Source organism: Homalodisca vitripennis, chromosome 4 (assembly GCF_021130785.1).
Source record: "Homalodisca vitripennis isolate AUS2020 chromosome 4, UT_GWSS_2.1, whole genome shotgun sequence".
Taxonomy (NCBI): Eukaryota; Metazoa; Arthropoda; class Insecta; order Hemiptera; family Cicadellidae; genus Homalodisca; species Homalodisca vitripennis.
In genome coordinates, this window is record NC_060210.1 from 56,354,313 (window position 1) to 56,372,252 (window position 17,940).

At 32.7% G+C, this 17,940-nt stretch overlaps 1 protein-coding gene across 1 annotated transcript in view; it reads left to right on the forward strand.

Moving 5' to 3' along the window:
- Positions 1-12,414: 12,414 nt before the first annotated feature.
- LOC124359332 (dynactin subunit 4) overlaps positions 12,415-17,940 on the forward strand; it is a 44,220-nt gene continuing 38,694 nt past the window's right edge. The window contains exons 1-2 of the mRNA XM_046811996.1: positions 12,415-12,648; positions 17,661-17,731. Coding sequence (XP_046667952.1) covers positions 12,520-12,648; positions 17,661-17,731 — 200 coding nt within the window. The 5' untranslated portion in view covers positions 12,415-12,519. The remainder of the gene's footprint in view (positions 12,649-17,660; positions 17,732-17,940) is intronic.

Genomic DNA, 17,940 nt, shown 5'->3' on the forward strand with positions numbered 1-17,940 from the left:
ATCATTGAGTCTGCCTTGTTGCTCTTATCAAGAAAGTATAATATATACATAGACAAGTCTGAGAATCTCAATTTCGTCATAAAGTGCTTTATTTGACCATTGTAATTTACTTCCGGTCAAACGTATTTCTGAGACCATAGTTGAGCTTGATTTGTTACTCGTCCAGAAAATATACACACACGCAGTTTTGAGAACTCTACTTATGGGAAAAAACAACTAAGATGGGTTTGATAACAGTCTTTAAATTAGTAAAAAAGTTCAATAGTTTTGCATTAGATATCTGTATTAAAATATTCATGAAGCACTGTTTATTATTAATATGCTCAAATTTAAAGTTAAAAGGTGTTGTTTTACTATTACTTTAAATTTTATTACTTTGATTCTTAAAAATGATTGAACCTTGACAAAAAAAAATTGAAATAAAAAGAATTGTAACTTTTAAGCTTAAACTATGCTTTTAATCAATAAGGATAAAAACATTAAATGGTAATTACATTAACTAAACATATGAATATATTGTAACAGCAAGGTGTTTACAAAGAACAGTTGGTACGTTTACTATGTGCTTAGTAAGGGCACAAAGGATATTTCAAATATTTCAAGACCAGTGAGGCGTAGCTTGGAAAGATTTTTAAATATAAATAGACCTATATTTTAACCCGAGGCCCTTAGAATGCCCATGTAAAATTTCAATATAATCCGTCCAGTTGTTTTAACTATTGAGTAACACACACACACACACACACACACGCGCGCGCGCGCGCGCGCGCACGCAAGCACGCACGCACACGAAATCATAGACGAACACCATTAGACTTGTATGTAATATGTATAGCTTGATTCCTGTAAGCCTTTCTATTAGATAAAAAGAATGGATTTTCTTCTCGGCTAGAAATTCAAATAGTAAAAAAGGAATCCAGACGAAATTCATTTTGTTCCATGACTGGATTAAATGTTTCAAAATTACAGTCGTGACTCGTATATATATATATATATATATATATATATATATATATATATATATATATATATAAAACGGTGAAACACTCAAAATATTAAACATGTAGGCAAGAATAGTTTTAACTATATTTTAGTATTAATTCGCTATTTTCAATGTTGTTCTTTTATATACATAGTTTATTTTACATATATCGGTTCTGTTTGGTTTTTGTAGTAGAAAAGTAAATCCCGTGTATTAGGCTATAGTTGGAATTTGTATTATTATTTGTGTTACAGGGAAATGTAACCAGATGTATTAGTGATATAGAAGTAGTATTTCGTATGTTATAAAAGATAAGGATGAATTGGATCGCATGACAATAGCTCAAGTAGAGCTTCAACAAAACTTGAGATATTCCTTCTATGCTTTTCTAAGTGAGCTTAACAACTAAGAATGTTGCCGATGAATACCACCTCTTAAGAATCGATCATCGATGAGGAAATTGGTTAACATTTTATTCTTAATTTATTTCCTAATTGGCATCAAATTTGTTATATATTTTATCGCCTATTCCCCCCCCCCCACCCCCCCCCCCCCCCACCCCCCCCCCCCCCCACCCCCCCCCCCCCCCACCCCCCCCCCCCCCCACCCCCCCCCCCCCCCACCCCCCCAACCCTCAAATCGTTCATGCAAAATGTTCATGGTGTCGTTCGCTGTGTGGCACGTAGCGCCGTCGTGCTGAAACCACATTGTCTTTTCGTCCATATCGTTCAATTTGGGCCAAAGGTAATCCGTTATCATCGTTCTGTAGCGTTCGCCGTTGACAGTCATGCCCTCACCAACGTTGTTTAAAAAAAAAATATACGGACCAATCACACCGCCAGCCCAAAATCCACACCAAACAGTAACTTTTTGTGGATGCATCGCTACCTGGTGAACCTCATGTGGGTTGGCGTTGTGCCATATACGGCAATTATGATTGTTAACATAGCTATTCATACAGAAATAGTGCTTCGTCGCTGAAGATAATTTTTCGGCCGAAATGAAGGTCCTCTTCCAATTGCTCCAAAGCCCACTCGATGAACAAACGGCGTTGTCTATGGTCATAAACATTAAGCTCCTGGGTCGGTTGGATTTTGTACGGATGTAGGCTTAAATCCAGACGCAAAATTCGCTAAGTTGAAGTTTGCGAAAGGCTGAGTTCTTGTGCCCGGCGAGGAATAGTGTTGTTGAGTTTAAATATTCCAGTGGTAGGCTGTTATATTTAACATTTCCGTTTCTTCATCAAATATTATGGAGTGTATAATTAAGTAAGACTTTTATACTCTAGAAGTCATGTCAAGGACTTGTGTTGAGACACTTACAGTTGTCGTTAAGCGGGCAGATAATTGTCATCATTATTAAAGTCATTTCCATAAGCATGATTGGCTATACAGTTCTCGTGCATAAACTATTGTGGAATCTTAATAACATCTTTATCTAAGTCATCACTTAGTTGTCCACTATCTTATGTATTATTAACCGTTTAAAAACAAATTCTTTTTAACGTTCCTTGCTGGTATATTTTTAAGTGAGTACTTCTTTTGGCGGGATATGGATATATGTTTTGCACTGGAAAAAACATTAGTTTCGCTTTACGCATGTTTATGCTTTCAAAGTAGAATGACAGCTTTACCAAAACGTAATCAAACGTTGTCGTTACTAAAAATATGTGGTAGGAGAGATTAAAAGGGATATATAAACCACAATAACATACAACGTTATATATGGTGGGGAAAATAAGGAATCGCTTCTCCAATCTAAGTAGTGTTTTACAATGATTTGTTTTCTAACTGTTCAGTCAGTTTACTCATATTGTTATTGAATTAAATGGCCGAAAATATCGCATTATCTTGATCTCTCCCTGCTTTTGAAGACTTTCCTTGGTTAAGGAATTTTCAGGTTAGGTTGAAAAAACCCAACCAGCTCCAACTTGATTTTAACACACTAAAAAGTCTTCCAACGCCAAACAATCGTTGCAAACAGACTAAAATATATGGTAAAATAATGGTTTTAATAAATCTACGAACTACTAACTTATTTATTAATAAACCCAGCTTAAAATCAATTAACTTACTACATTAGCATATTAGTATTTAATTAGTAGCTCATCATATTCTAAATTACGAATATTAGTACGATTAATATTAATTCCTATTCTAGTTCACTACTAGTTTTGACCTGACGAAATTTAAAAATGGATTAAAACTTTCTGTTCAGTTTGAATAAGTATAACCTTTACTCAATTACAATGGGCATTACCTTAAGTTCACTTAATACATAAATTACCGGTACATAAAAAAGGGTTTTAATACTGATTTTGCTAAAGAAACGTCAAAAACCATTAATTGTATTTTTATAATATAAATTAAATTTAACAATGACAAATAATAAAGACATAAATACATCGAGATATGGAACAACAATAGATGCTGTGTTTACAATATATTTAGCAAGGTTTTATTCCATAATTTGTATTTCTTATTTCAGTTATTTAATAAACCTATAATTTTACGTTTAAAAATTAAGTAATTATTTCGGAAATACGAGATTATAGTGAAAATGATACTGACCAAATTGTAGCAAATAATGTAAACGATAATAATGAAAATGCATAGATATTTGTTACTTTAATATTTAGAAGTGAATGATTATTATAATATATCAAACATAAAAATGTTACAAAAATATGTATAACATTAATTGGAAATACACTTTTTTATTTTTTTTTTATTGATTTTCTCATATTATTTTAAAACATAAAACATAACCATTTAATAATTAGCAAACGTACCTTTTCAAGATATAAGTTACTCGATATTCACACCCTGTTATGAAATGTAATCACTTCTGTCGATCACTCCTACGACGGCCTTTCCTTTTTTGTAGAATGTATCTAAAACGCAGACCAAATGTTATTCAAATGTTATATGTTATGATGAATCGATTCAATTATTTGAACCTCTACTGAATGTGAGATTATAGACAATACTTGCAAGGAATATCAGAGAAAACGTTTTTATATGTTGGGCTCTTAAACTAAAGAGATAGATTTCTCTTAGCAGACGTAAATACATAAATTGTCGATTGTATTTATTAAACTCTTACTTTAGTTATAATTAATTGTATAACTACATATGTGTTTCTTCAACACAGAAGCGACTAACATATAAGTAGGTGAATTATACTTTTTAAATTGTGCTTACAATATATGAAAGGCTATATACGAGTATATATTCATGATTTATTTATTTTAAATCAATAATATTATTATTTTTTTAAATATGAAACAATTGTTTGGCCAAACAATATGTGTGTGTATTATTTTTATAATGTTTATTTTTATACAATTACTCAACAATATACATAGCTTCTCTTTCATAAAAAAATGCAACCAATATAACAATAATTTTATACCCTTGCACTAACATTCATTTATTGATCTATCTGGATGTATTTCAAATCAACATTTCACTTACGTTGTTCTCAGTGTTACATATTATGTATAAAGATCAACGCTGGTACTTAAATAAGATACTTATTATAAAGAAACACATACACAATTTCAAAATATATACACTTACACTGATGGCTGAAAACATGAACGAAAATCTTTCTAAAGTTTAAAACTATTGTCTAACAATTTTACACCAATCCTCCGGCCATAATCTAGTTCAGTTTTTTTATACCATCTTTTCATCATTTGATGTTTCAGTTAATGAACTGATAGCTCACAACAACTGTTATAACGTTCAGTGATTAGTCATATTCAGACTAAACTTAATGCAATAAGAATAACTATACAAATAGTATAATATTGAACAATTTTGTAAGATTCAGAATTTCAGCATAGTTATAAAGGAATAATAGTTATAATAGTCATTTATAACTTCAACTGTAGCGAAGTTATAAATGACATGACGGTTGAGCTTTTCGGACAGATTACAACGTGCTCAAAATTATTGTGTTCGCTTTATATCTTCAACCTCAGACGATATGACCATATAACACCCTTCATCAATCAGTTACATCTGTTAAAGTTGAATCTACTCCGTCAGTTCCACATTCTCAGCATGTTACATTCTATTTTTGTATAACGATCATTCCCCTTCCTATCTGTCTGAACGCTTTTCTTTCATTTCTGAAACAAGCAATTGGAATACTCGACGTGGAGCCTCTCTGTTATCTATTCCTGTTTCATAGATCCTCTATTTACAGTAAATCATTCACAGTCTCTGCTTGTCGACTTTGGAATAATCTCCCGGATCATATTAGAGGTATTCGTAGTCGGGAACGGTTTCGGGGGTGCTTAGGGACCATCTGTTTTGGGCCTCTTCGGGTTGACGATATCGTGGCATAGGGTATGGGACGATGGCTTTGTATGAATGGTGATGGATGAATGTCTGTTAAATTCCCTTGTAAGTTTTATTCTATGTATTTATTTTTAGTTTCATAGAAAACCTTTGTTTCATTTTATTACTTTATATAAATAGATATTATAATTTTCGATTGTAAAATAGTAATGTAAACTGTATTGTGGCTCTTATTTTTACAGTAATAGTAGAGTTTATTAATTTATGGTTAGGTGTAAGAGAGGACTTAATAGTCCTAACCTCGCCAATTGAATATGTTTTACGTTGTATTCAATAAAGTCATTTTTCATTTCATTTCATTTCATTCATTTCATAGTTAAAATAATATTTAAATTTCATGAGAGGTGCTGTAACTGCAAACAAATTACAACTATTATAAATAGTCCTCATATAATACAAACTATAGTTAATATTTGGTTTTGTGTATCCGAATTTATACCGATTTGTAAGGCCGAACAAGAAATGTTTGTCATATTACTCAGTAAAATTTGTTTAACTGCAATTTTTTTAATCTGCATTAAAATTACTGAATTTTCCATTTTGAGTTTGTTTGATGAAGTTTTACCGCAGAAGCTATTCAATTTTTCTTGTCTGAAAAAAACACCGTATTATATTTTGTACAGAGAACATAGGTAAGTTCATAAAAAAAAACAGTAGCAGTCGTGGGACTGCCGATAGAAGTGAAAACGGAACTATTAAGTTGAGAGTAATTAACAATACGTTATAGTAGCAGTACATCTGTAATTGTAAATGTGACGCGTTTTTAATTTTCCAATTTTAAAATCCACGAAAAAATATTATCAAATAACTAGAAATCTATTTTACCACGCTAGTAAGATAAATCTTATACCGTAATAATACTCATTTCATGATGAAGAGGTTAAATATTAAAAACATAATTAAAATGAATAATGCTAAATTTTAAATACAAATATTAAAAATGTTTAAAAATATATTCGTTGTTTTTATTATTCATTTATCTGTATAAAAATATTAATATGTTTCATACTCACTTTTGAACTTCCCACGTGGTCAATTTAACTTTACTTACGGATAAAGTATATAATTGCAATAACAATTAAACCCACAATATTTTTAAAACTAATAAATTAGTTAAATTAACTTGGTTCTTTCGTAAAGGTATTTTTATTGCACAATAAACTAATTTATTGAGTTAATACGGTATCAGTGAGCCAATGCGCCAACTACAGTTCCGGCAGAAACGTTCACTCATCACTTCATACGCTACTACAGGCTAAACTAAACTTCCAATAAAAAAATGATAAATTACAAAAAAGAATATTCATCTATTTTCACACAACTTTTTCGCTGACAAATTTTGTCTGACCAAAAAATAAAAGAAAACCTCGCTTACTACTTTTTTCTTGTCATTGTAAACGCTATGTAAAATGTAAACAATAATCAAAATTATTTCGAAATTTTTTTAATATTTAAAAATGTAACCAATATATTGCCAATATTAAGAGCTTTAATTTGACGCATCTTACAGAATTGTACGACATTGGCTTCACTTTTAAATCGCGAGAGGAAGCCGTAAAGGTCACTGATTTTCGCAGTCTGTTTTCATACTCCGCCGGGAAAGTTTTAACACAGCGAGACTGACTTTTTCATGCAGGTTAGTAGTCCGCGGCCAAGTCTGCGGTTAAAAAACACAGCGAGACTGACTTTTTCATGCAGGTTAGTATCATTAGCATGTCGGTGACGCGAACCGAGGATTTTACCCTCTACCAAAACGCTCAACGCGCCTAAAGAAGTTTTCACTTCAAAATTAAAACAATGCATGTGAATATTGCCTCATTATACGAAAAACCACGAGAAAGTGCAGTTGAGGGAGGAGCCTATTTTGCCCGTAACCTTGGAGCGGCCAACGAGAGCTGAGCGACGTTGCCAAACTTGTTCCCCGCTGTAACCACAAGCCGCGCGAGTCCAACATTCTTAAAATACTTAATCGTTACGCTCGAAAGAAATGTTAGAGCTGTCTTGAATTAATTAACTACGTATTACAAAATGTAATTTTACGGTCATTTTTAAAAAAAAGTACATCTCTGTAGCTTATTTCCATGTTGAGTTAAATGGATTGAAATAAATTATTGTATTATATTACTCATATACGAAGATCGTAGGATTAAAATCTTTAGCCGAAATATAAATTAAAAAGAAAAAATAAAAATACCGCAAAAACGTTAATTTCCCGTATTTAAACAGTTAGATAATGCCATTATCATTGATATATAATAAGGCATTACATGTGTGCATAGTATAATCATGTTATGTTAAATGGATTTTCAATTTGGTAAGAAAGTTATCAAATACATTTGAAATATATGTTCTTTTCCATAAATATACTTATTCAGTACATAACGATGGAAATTGTTGCCGCAACGGTTTTGTTACGCACTTCGGTTCTCATAAATTTATAACCATTTGAAAGCATTTTTCCTACCTGGCTATTAATAGTCTTGAATCTGTGTTATGTAAAAATTGTTTTTTATTACAAGTGGGTGATTTAAATATTTAAACTGGTCATAGTTGAAAAAATCATACAGCACAAGTATTTTTTATAATATGAATGCACTTTCTTATAAAAATTCTAAAGTAACGGTTTTCTATAACATCAATGAAATTTGAACACAGTACATAATAGAGGATTCAGACGAGTGAAAATGTGGAGGAGGAAACGGGTGAAATGCCTGTAAACAAAAGCCGCACCAGCCAGCAGTTGGTGGTAATACCAGACGGATGAGTCATACTATTTCCAAGAAACAGCCCCTTCCTCCTTCCTGTCTCTGACCGTCAGTCAGTGCCTATTGCCGCTTCATCAGTGGCGGTTGAAAATACTGCATTCTCTTCAATTTCCAGTACGCGTATATTATTTTGTGCTGAATTTTACTGTTGATGAAACGTTTTCGTGTTTTTTAAGTGTTGTTTATTAGTAGCTATTATAAGTGTACCGATTATTTTCTGTGTAGTGTCAATTGTAATATACTTCTTATTGTGATTCCTTATTTGGACAAAATGGAGTGTGATGATGTTTGTTCAAGTGCACAGCCATCCGGAAGTAAGAGTGGTAGCGGAAAAACCCTACATAGTGGAGAACGACGTATTATTTACAACGTTTACAACTTTTTCAAAAAACTGTCGTTGACAAATTTCCGAGAGAAACTCTAAACTTTAAGCAAAGTGGTAAACTGTGTGCTGAGGCCTGTGGTGTAAGTGGAAAGAACCGTCAACAAAATAAGTAAAGAAGCTAAGCTGGCCGAAGAAGATGGATCTTCATCATCAGAAATTAAGTTTTCAACGCCAGGAAAACAAAGAAGTCGAAAATCAAAAATAACAGGCTTTGACGACTTTGAAAAAAGATGTTTTGAGACGAAACTGTCCTTTCGTACTACGACAGAGGGGGAATTTCCCACATCAAAAAGAATCACGTAGGATCTCAAACAAAACTTGATTACAACGGATCGGTAACTTCAACAAATAGATTATTAAGGCATGTTGGTTTCAGGTATAAGAAAACCAATGATGGTAGAAAGTTTTTATTGGAACGAAATGATATTGTAGCGGCTCGTTTAAAATTTTTGAGAACCATGCAAGAGCTTAGAGAATCTGGTGATTGTAGGCCCATATATTACCTCGATGAAAAACATGGGTTAATGAAAAACCATACTCGAAAATACATATGGCAGGATACGACTGAGTCTGGTGGACTAAAGGTTTCCTCTCGGCAAAGGTAGAAGATTAATAATTTGTCATGTCGGTTCGGCAAAAGATGGGTTTTTGCAAGAATGTAAGTGGGTTTTTCGGTCTAAGACATCATCCAGTTCGGACTATCACGATGAAATGAACGCTGAATCGTTTAGAAAATGGTTTAAAAAATTGCTATGCATTTTGGAAGAAGGCTCGATCATCGTTATGGATAATGCTCCATACCACTCAGTACTCGCCGAGAAAATTCCAAATTCATCGTGGAGAAAGGAAGAGATTCAAAATTGGCTGTCTCGAAAAAACATACAATACTGTATGAAAGAAACGAAACCAGAACTTATAATGAGGGTTCTCCCATATAAAACCCAACAAAAAAACTTATGAACTCGACGTATTAGCCAATGAAATGGGACATACAGTTGTCAGGCTCCCTCCTTATCACTGCCAGTACAATCCCATTGAAATGGTATGGGCTCAAGTGAAGGGAGAGGTAGCACGTAATAATAAGACATTTAAAATAACCGACGTTGAGAAACTTGTTCATGATGCTCTGGACAAAGTGACTAAAGAAGACTGGCAATCAAGAGTTCAGCACGCAGAAGCCTTGCAGCAAGCTGATTTTGAAAAGGAATGTATCCGCACAAGTGTTTGTAGATAAAATAATTATAAACTTAGCAGACAATTCTGACACGAGTAGCAGTGAGACAGAAAGTGAAAATGAAGAAGACTCCGAGGTTTTGGCTACGATGTTGCCGCTCTGAGAGCGAATAAATAATATACAAGTGCAAAGGTAAGAATATTATTAAGTCAATCATGCTTTTTAACGTATTTCATTTTAAAATAGTAGGCCTAAAGATTATTTAGTGGAAAATTTGATTATTTCATAATTTAAAAATATAATTGTTCGATAATTTTAAAATTGATTATCTTGTTATATTGTTTTAATTATTTTTAATCAAGCAACACGTCATGCAGTGTCCAATATAAGCAACATGTATATTAATTTTGTGTGTGTTTAGTAATCGTTTAAAATCACTGAAAAGTTGTATGGAAATAAGCAAGTACTGTACTTTACTCTGACTAACTGACGGGACGATTTGTTTGTTTTAATCGATAGTTAGTTTGTAATACAGGTAACATTAATAAACTATACAAGTAATTTAAATATAATATTGCAAACTGCCAACGGCATTTTAAATATTGTTTTTCAATTATACTGATAAGTTTTAAATGTTCAGTGTCAGTGTTTAGTTGTGACAGCGCAGCGGCTTATCAGCCACAATGCGCCAGCCGTGCCGGGCGGCAGCGGCAGTTGTGTGGGCAACGTCGCGCAGGCCAGTCCATTCTATTGGGTCGCCGCCAACTGCACTCTCTGGCGGTTCCTTGTATAAAGAAGAAAATGAAAAATTGTGTGACGGACTGGATATATAAATATTAGAGAATGTACGTCAATAAATTTGATATTAAGCTAAACTATCACCCGGCCACCAATAAAAAATTGAGCATGTATATAACAAAAAGCTTAAAATTATTAAAATCCATTGTGGTAATAAAATGACATGTGTGATCAAGTGTAACTATAATAAAACGTCTTACGCGACACATTATTCAAGCCACTATAAAAGGTGTTACAAAATGATATATTTTGAAGCAGGCTTTGTATACTATAACCCTTACAAATCTACACAAAGAGGCTAAATTACCTTGGCTCTCATAAAAAAAATATTTTACTTAAACTACCACACACAACAAAACAAGTAATTATGAAAAACTCTCTTATCTTTGAGAGTTTCTTTAAAAATGAAAAATCACTTCTTTGCTACCTTAATTATAAGATAATGCATAAAAACTCGCTTCACAGATGTTTAGTTTGAATGTCATACCTATTCAATGTTTTAGTAAGACACAATATTGTAGCCGGTTTAGTTTTTTAGTCAAAATTTAGTAAATTTATATTTTCTTCATTTATATTTGTTTACTTACTGAAGGTGGAAAGTTCTTATCAATGAATTAAAAAAAATAAAGTAATAGATGACAATTTGATATTTAAATAATGCATACATGAATGTTAACGTACATTATTTAACAACAGCTGTAAAAATGGTAAATAAAGAGTATACTTATCAATAATGGTTAATAGCTGATATTAGTCAATCAAAAAAGTGGTACCATGAAGACCGTTCCTTTCGGCACATAATAAAAAAAGGAGATATGTGAATTATGGCATTGGTAAATTATATGTCAGTTGACCAGGCCTAAATACTTAGTCTACAGTCAATACCAGAATCTGATTCACCAGATATGTATATTTAAATTGTAATTACATTACGAAATAAACTATCAATCGTTAGGTTTGGGCAATATTTCTGTCAAAATTCGTAATTGAAGATTTCGTCTCAGCTTCAATAGTAGAGACAGTTAAAGTGGTAAGGTTAATATTAGCAATACAGAAAGAGCAACTTGGAGCATTAGTAGCTGGTGGCTTAAAGATCGAAAATAATAATATAGTCAGTAAAAATTTCACCAATGCATTCAGGGCTGAAAGCAGTTACATCGTCAAAATGGGAAATGCCTTGAGTAAAAGATGGTTACTTTAGATTATGCACATGTTTCTATAAAATTTTTAGGGTTTTCATTAAATTTTAATCAAACTCAGCAATGCAGTCAGTATTAAATATACTGGTCAGTCTCTTGCATTCATTACGAGCCTCCGTAAGTAAACACACCTTTTAAAGACTAAACTTTGTATAACGGAATCTTTTTGTGATCACCATTTGAATTTCGCTGGAGAGTCAAAGAGGAAACAAGAAAACTACCACTCATTTCAGGTGGTAATGCTTATTAATAACTTCCATAACAAAGCGCCAGAATTGAATGAAAGACTCTTCAGCATCAAAATGAGGTGAAATACTATTAGGAAAAGGCTACCTTATAATCTAGTTATAATAATCTTGGAGACTATACCTACCAAGATCTGGATTAAGAACTATCTGTGATTGCTTACTATGCCCTTTGGTTATTTATCTGTAAAGAGTTAAACGTATTATAGAGTAAATAATATGTACTACATGTATTCATAATATTTACCGGGTGAATAAATATTGAGTAATCTCAGTTAAAATCTGTTTGATTCTTTCATCATATAAACAAGGTGTATCATACTGTATTGACAACGTACTCTATCAGCGTAATGAGTTAACGCTGGCCCCTTTCTACACAGTATTTGATTGTATTATAATCAATGATACAATATTGCCATTTAGCAGACGTTTTTATTTATTATTCTATGTAATGTAGCAGACGGCTTGATTCGTTGATTGAAGTTTAGAGAACGTTGACAAGTTGGTGTCAGTGTCAAGTAGACTGTGGAGTTGGATCAGGTGTGGAAAGGAGGATAGTGAATTCTGATATTTAACCCTCATTGGAAAAGTATTACTGAAAATGACATCTTTGGATCAACCAGACTATGTTCTTTATGCTTGTACATGTGGATGTTTGAAACCAGTGACGAGAATGTATTTTTGTCGCCATTGCTTGAAAGTTCGCTGTGGCTACTGTGTTAGTCATGAAGTGAGTAATAGCCTGCTATGTGTAAGCCTAACGCTTTCGGACCCACTTGATATTATTTGTTGATTTTTCGAATGGAAAGTGCTACATAAGTGGCTAAGATAGAAATACTACTAAAACTAAAGTGAGAAAAAAAAATAAAAAGTATCCTCCATTCTCCCTAGAGGGAAAACATCCTTGGAAAGGGTGGAAAGTCCCTTAAGCTTAAGTTACCTTGTGCTATTTGAAAGATAAACCTGTTTGAAGGTTTGTGACACAAATAATACATGTACATCGCCATAGTACTGGTGGCCATTATTCAAATATTATACAAATGATTTTACTTTGTTTGAATTAAATTGGAACAACATTGTTATTCAATACAAAAGAGCTGGCATTAATTAATTATAAATTACCATAGTTAAAATGTTTTTGTATTTGATAATTAGGTATTTCTAATCAATTGTTTGGTACCCTGATTTGATGGTGGTAGTGGCCGCTTACTATACTGCAGCCCAGTAGGACCTTGGATTGGGTACTAGACCCTTGGTTAGGGTGGTTGGCCCTTGGGTAGGCGAGGCAGTCAGGTAGCTAGATCAGGCAAGTTACTGTTAGCTACAGGAACTAAATGTTATTCTCATATTATTGGAACAAATGTTTGGGTAATTGTGAGTCTAACCCATTGCGGGTGAAAGATGTCCTTTGTTCTCCGTTTAGCAATTGCAGTTTATTTCAGGCTTTTTCCCTTAGAATGCGCTTGGATGCTCTCAGTTATGTTCGGTAGGCCTACTGTATTGTTTTTGCAGAAGTAGCCTACAAATAATGTCAGCTGGAATATTATCAGCTGTTACTAATATGATCTTCAGTTTTGTTTGTAAGAAATGGCAGTTGGTCGCATTTGTTGTTTACAATGAGCAATAATCTGTGTCCTTCATAACTTGGCAGATTGTTATTATAAAGTTGCGGTAACGGAGAATATGATTTGTTTGACAATGAATTAGTTTGTGTTTGTCCATGAATATTAGCGTATAATCTCGAGCTTTGCGAAGCCTTCAACGAACAAGCCGAATCTTCAGGCCAGGTTGACATCCAGTCTGATTCTGATACCACCACCACTGGAACACTATCTAGGCAATAACTAATAATTATCCAGTAGTAGGTTAATTTCTAACAGTGAATAATCGAACGAGATTAGTCTGTCAAACTATTCTAGTAGGCTTACAACGATCTTATTGAATCTACCTGATTGTACTGTAGAAATAAATGTTACCACAAGGCCGCGTTTGGATTGTAGTTTTACTTTACCATTTCTAATTCATTTGCCTTTGCATAATTTCACTTCAGAGTCTCAATCAAGAAACGTAAGTAAAATATTTTAGTCTAGTCTACTATTCATAAGTGCTGATTTATTTTATTATTTTAGTTCAGTACTTATTTAAATAAATAAATGCATTTAGTATTATATACAAAATATATAATGTGTTAATAGTGCAATTAAAATTACCACAAGTAAACTGTGTATGTGCTGCAGCACTGCGGCCGACTGCCTACCGCTGTAAACAACTCTGGTTGCTGGGTTTCACATACTAAGCTGTTTCGTCGCCCGCAATGGGTTAATGACCGGAGTGGCAAAAGACGATTTTCCCGGTATTAACCTATTGCTATCATCCTCCTGGACAAAACAATTATTTATAAGGTTTCAAAGTTTGCAAATGACAAATAAGGAAGATATAGAACTTTACAAGTAGAACTAGGCCTATGTTTCTAGCACAGAGTAATATTTAGTTGTTCTACAGGCATCACGTGATCTTATTATGATTTTGAATCAACCTCGTATTGGTTCTTGCTGAAATCAGGGGAATTTGGCCCAAATAAAAGAAGTTTTTTTAATTCAGACCTAAGAATAAAAGTTCATATCACCCTGACACTAGTGCCTCTGGCCATCAGCGCATGCTTTGGCAGCACCTTCAGTATCAATCATGTTTGAAGTTAAAATAATTAGTTTAATTAATATATAGCCTAAAGTGACAATATCAAGAATAATAAAGGAACCATAACAAACAACCAAACAATTAGATTCAGAAATAGGGAACACTCATAAATAATAATGTAATGATAACACAACATAAAAAACATGTAGAATAGAAAATTGGAAAGTGACAGAACTATGTATACGTTTTCTTTTTAGTAGCAATGATTAATTGCTGTCAAGAAGTGGTTGAAAGCATCCTCTCCAGATTTCTTTTTTTTATAATTAATCAAAGTGATTTTCTGCTAATAGGTCAATTGTATACCACTTTTTAAACTTTGTGGCCCTCCACAAGTTTTTGACTGTCTGAGTATTAGCACCAGTTGCCGGATCTAACAATTTGACGGTAAAATAACTTTGTTGCTGTAGAAAAAGCTTGTATATCAAGTAAAGTTATCGAGACTTCAATAAGTTAGGCAGGGTTTTCAAACCCTCTAAAATAAATTGGAAGATATTAAAATTATTTTGTGGGTTTTCTTCTAAGTAAGTTAGTTAGTCATTTAAACAAACTCTCCAATAATATAAAGTTTTATTTTTGTGAGGCCTTTCGTACTCAATGAGAACATCTTCGGATTCACACAACTGAATAAAAGTAATAATAACAATAGTAACATAAACAATTTTGTACTAAATAAAAACATATGTCATTAAAAATACAAAGAGATAATATTCTATGAGATATTATTAAAAGAAGTACAGAATAAAAGATTCCTTGATGCATATGAAACAGTTTTTATAAAAAAGAACCAAAATAATCTGGTAAACAACGAACCTGGGCCTTTTCAAAATTCACTGTTACTTTATTTGATTTAACTAAATATCAACTTTATTTTTTATATATACATATTTTAACATAATGTGCTGTCATAGAATAGGCCTATTATCTCTTGTATTTTTAATGACATATGTTTTTATTTCGTACAAAATTGTTTATGTTACTATTGTTATTATTACTTTTATTCAGTTGTGTGAGTCCGAAGATGTTCTCATTGAGTATGAAAGGCCTCACAAAAATAAAAACTTTATATTATTGGAGAGTTTGTTTAAATTAATATATAATTTCCAATAAGAAAAGAGCTTCAAGAACGTAAGTTAGTCAGTCAAAAGATATATTTTAGAAAAAATTTGATAAAAACTGGACACCTTCTGGTGATTTATTGTATCCCTCCAAAGGAGAGGGAGTCTGGGGTAAGTAGGTTGCAGGTTAGCAGCAAGAGTTCGCATTCTTGTCAAAATGAAAGTGATGGGGCCATCATGAAGTCAAGCCACACCATTTTCTCGTTCAGTTTGGATATGCTTATAATCATCTTCTTTTCTGGTTTTTAAATTCATTGTTAAACTATTAGTTTATTTTGTGTTACAAACAATGTGAATATCATATTAAAAGCAACATGTAATATAAATTTGTATAAAAAATTTTCTTTTTTAAAGCATTAGACCTACGTTCAACATTCAGTAGTGCAGTAATTGTGATCAGGATATGGACTCAATTTATTAACCACGACCCGACATGATGAATCAGGAGATTGTGATGGGAGTTTATAAATGAAGTATCGCTGAAGTTGATCATAGTGTGTGAGAAACACACTATATTTGCACTGACTATGGAGCAGCTCTGTGCGCAGTAAATAAATCTGGCAGTAGCGTATAACATCACTCTTGAAAACTCAGCACTTATAAGCTTAAGGGATAGGCCAAATAAGAGTGATTGACGTAAAATTTCCCTCCTTGCCCACCAATAGCTATAAAATATGAAGAAGAACAGGCCGTGGATGTTTGAAATAGCTAGAACATGTTTCATCACTGCTTACCGGTGACCGGAGGCACCCAACAACCTATTTTCACCAAAAATTGGTGAGGGACTTCTGCTTGCCAGTGTAAACTCCCGAGCTGCCAATATCTCTTTATCTCTCTCTCCCTTACTGTGCCACATTTGGTGCAATCCCTGACTATTGTAATAATTTTGTTGCATAAAGTATTTACCCCAAGTTTAAATGGTGTTTATGGTCAACCAAACCAGTGGATCTATAACAATTTCACTGCTCATGACAGACCTATTCATGTCACTGTTTCCCTTGTCTAATTTTATATTAGTTTAGTAAAGTGCCAATTTTTTATTTGAAGTGTTAATTGTTTTTATGACAGAATGGAAAAATTGTTTTTTTGTTTTACAAATTAACGTTATTGTATCAATGTAATAATTATATGAATGTAAATCACCAGAATCTCTACACTACACAATGCCACTAGTTATTAAATTTGGATAAGTAGGTTTAATTAAGTAGCAATTAAGTTAACATTTGCATGTAATTGCCCCACCATGAACTCTTCCACAGTTGTTGTACCCATGTGATTTGTATGTATAATGATCACACATTAAACATTTAAGCTTTCAGACCAAAAGTTTAGGCTTTTAATGGTGTTTGACAAATTTTTTAAAAAGTGGTCTACAATGCTCTATAGCCTTCCACACGTATGATTTCTTTTTAAAGAATCCTCACAGATCCTTTTGTTTTCACCAAAGAGTATCCGTGACATGATCAGAATGATACGAAAGGCAAGTTGAGCTATTCAGTAAAATCTTAAATCCTCACATGATGTGAATCAATTTCTATTGAAGATTTTGAGCTTTTGGACAGCTCCAGTTCCATATTACATTTACTACTCCACCAACTGTAATTAATGTACCACTGACACTAGTAGTGGAAGTTTTGTTATGGTATTAACATGCACCAGAAGCACCTAAATTACCGTTGCAACATTTGGGGTCAGATTAACCTTTTAAGAAAGCAAGAAAATGTTTTAAAGAAATATCAAAATATCAGGTGTAGTTCCGTTTTTTGTAGATGTAATCGGTTTTGAGTTAAATTAAAACTCATATATAGCTTGTGATGAAAGATTTTGAACTAGAGATATTTTCAGATATTCTGGCTTACTAATACAATTTATGAATGTACTGCACAGTTTACATATTTGTTGTAATAATGTTATGTTGCTTTTCTTCTAGGTTGAAGCACATTTCTGTTCCAATTGTTTGGAGAATATTCCACCATCTGAAGCGCGTTTAAAGAAAAACAGGTAAATAACACGTAACTAGAGTTAATTCAATTTTTTTATAAAGTTGTAAATACATACTGTAAGTCTAAAACATTGATGGTGGCTGAAACTTTATATTGACATAGACATTGTTTACGTAACTGAGTCAAATACATACATGACGCATATCTCAGACATCAATACTTACTATTTTTTAAACTTCTTCTTTAAAATAATATGTTCTTCTATCT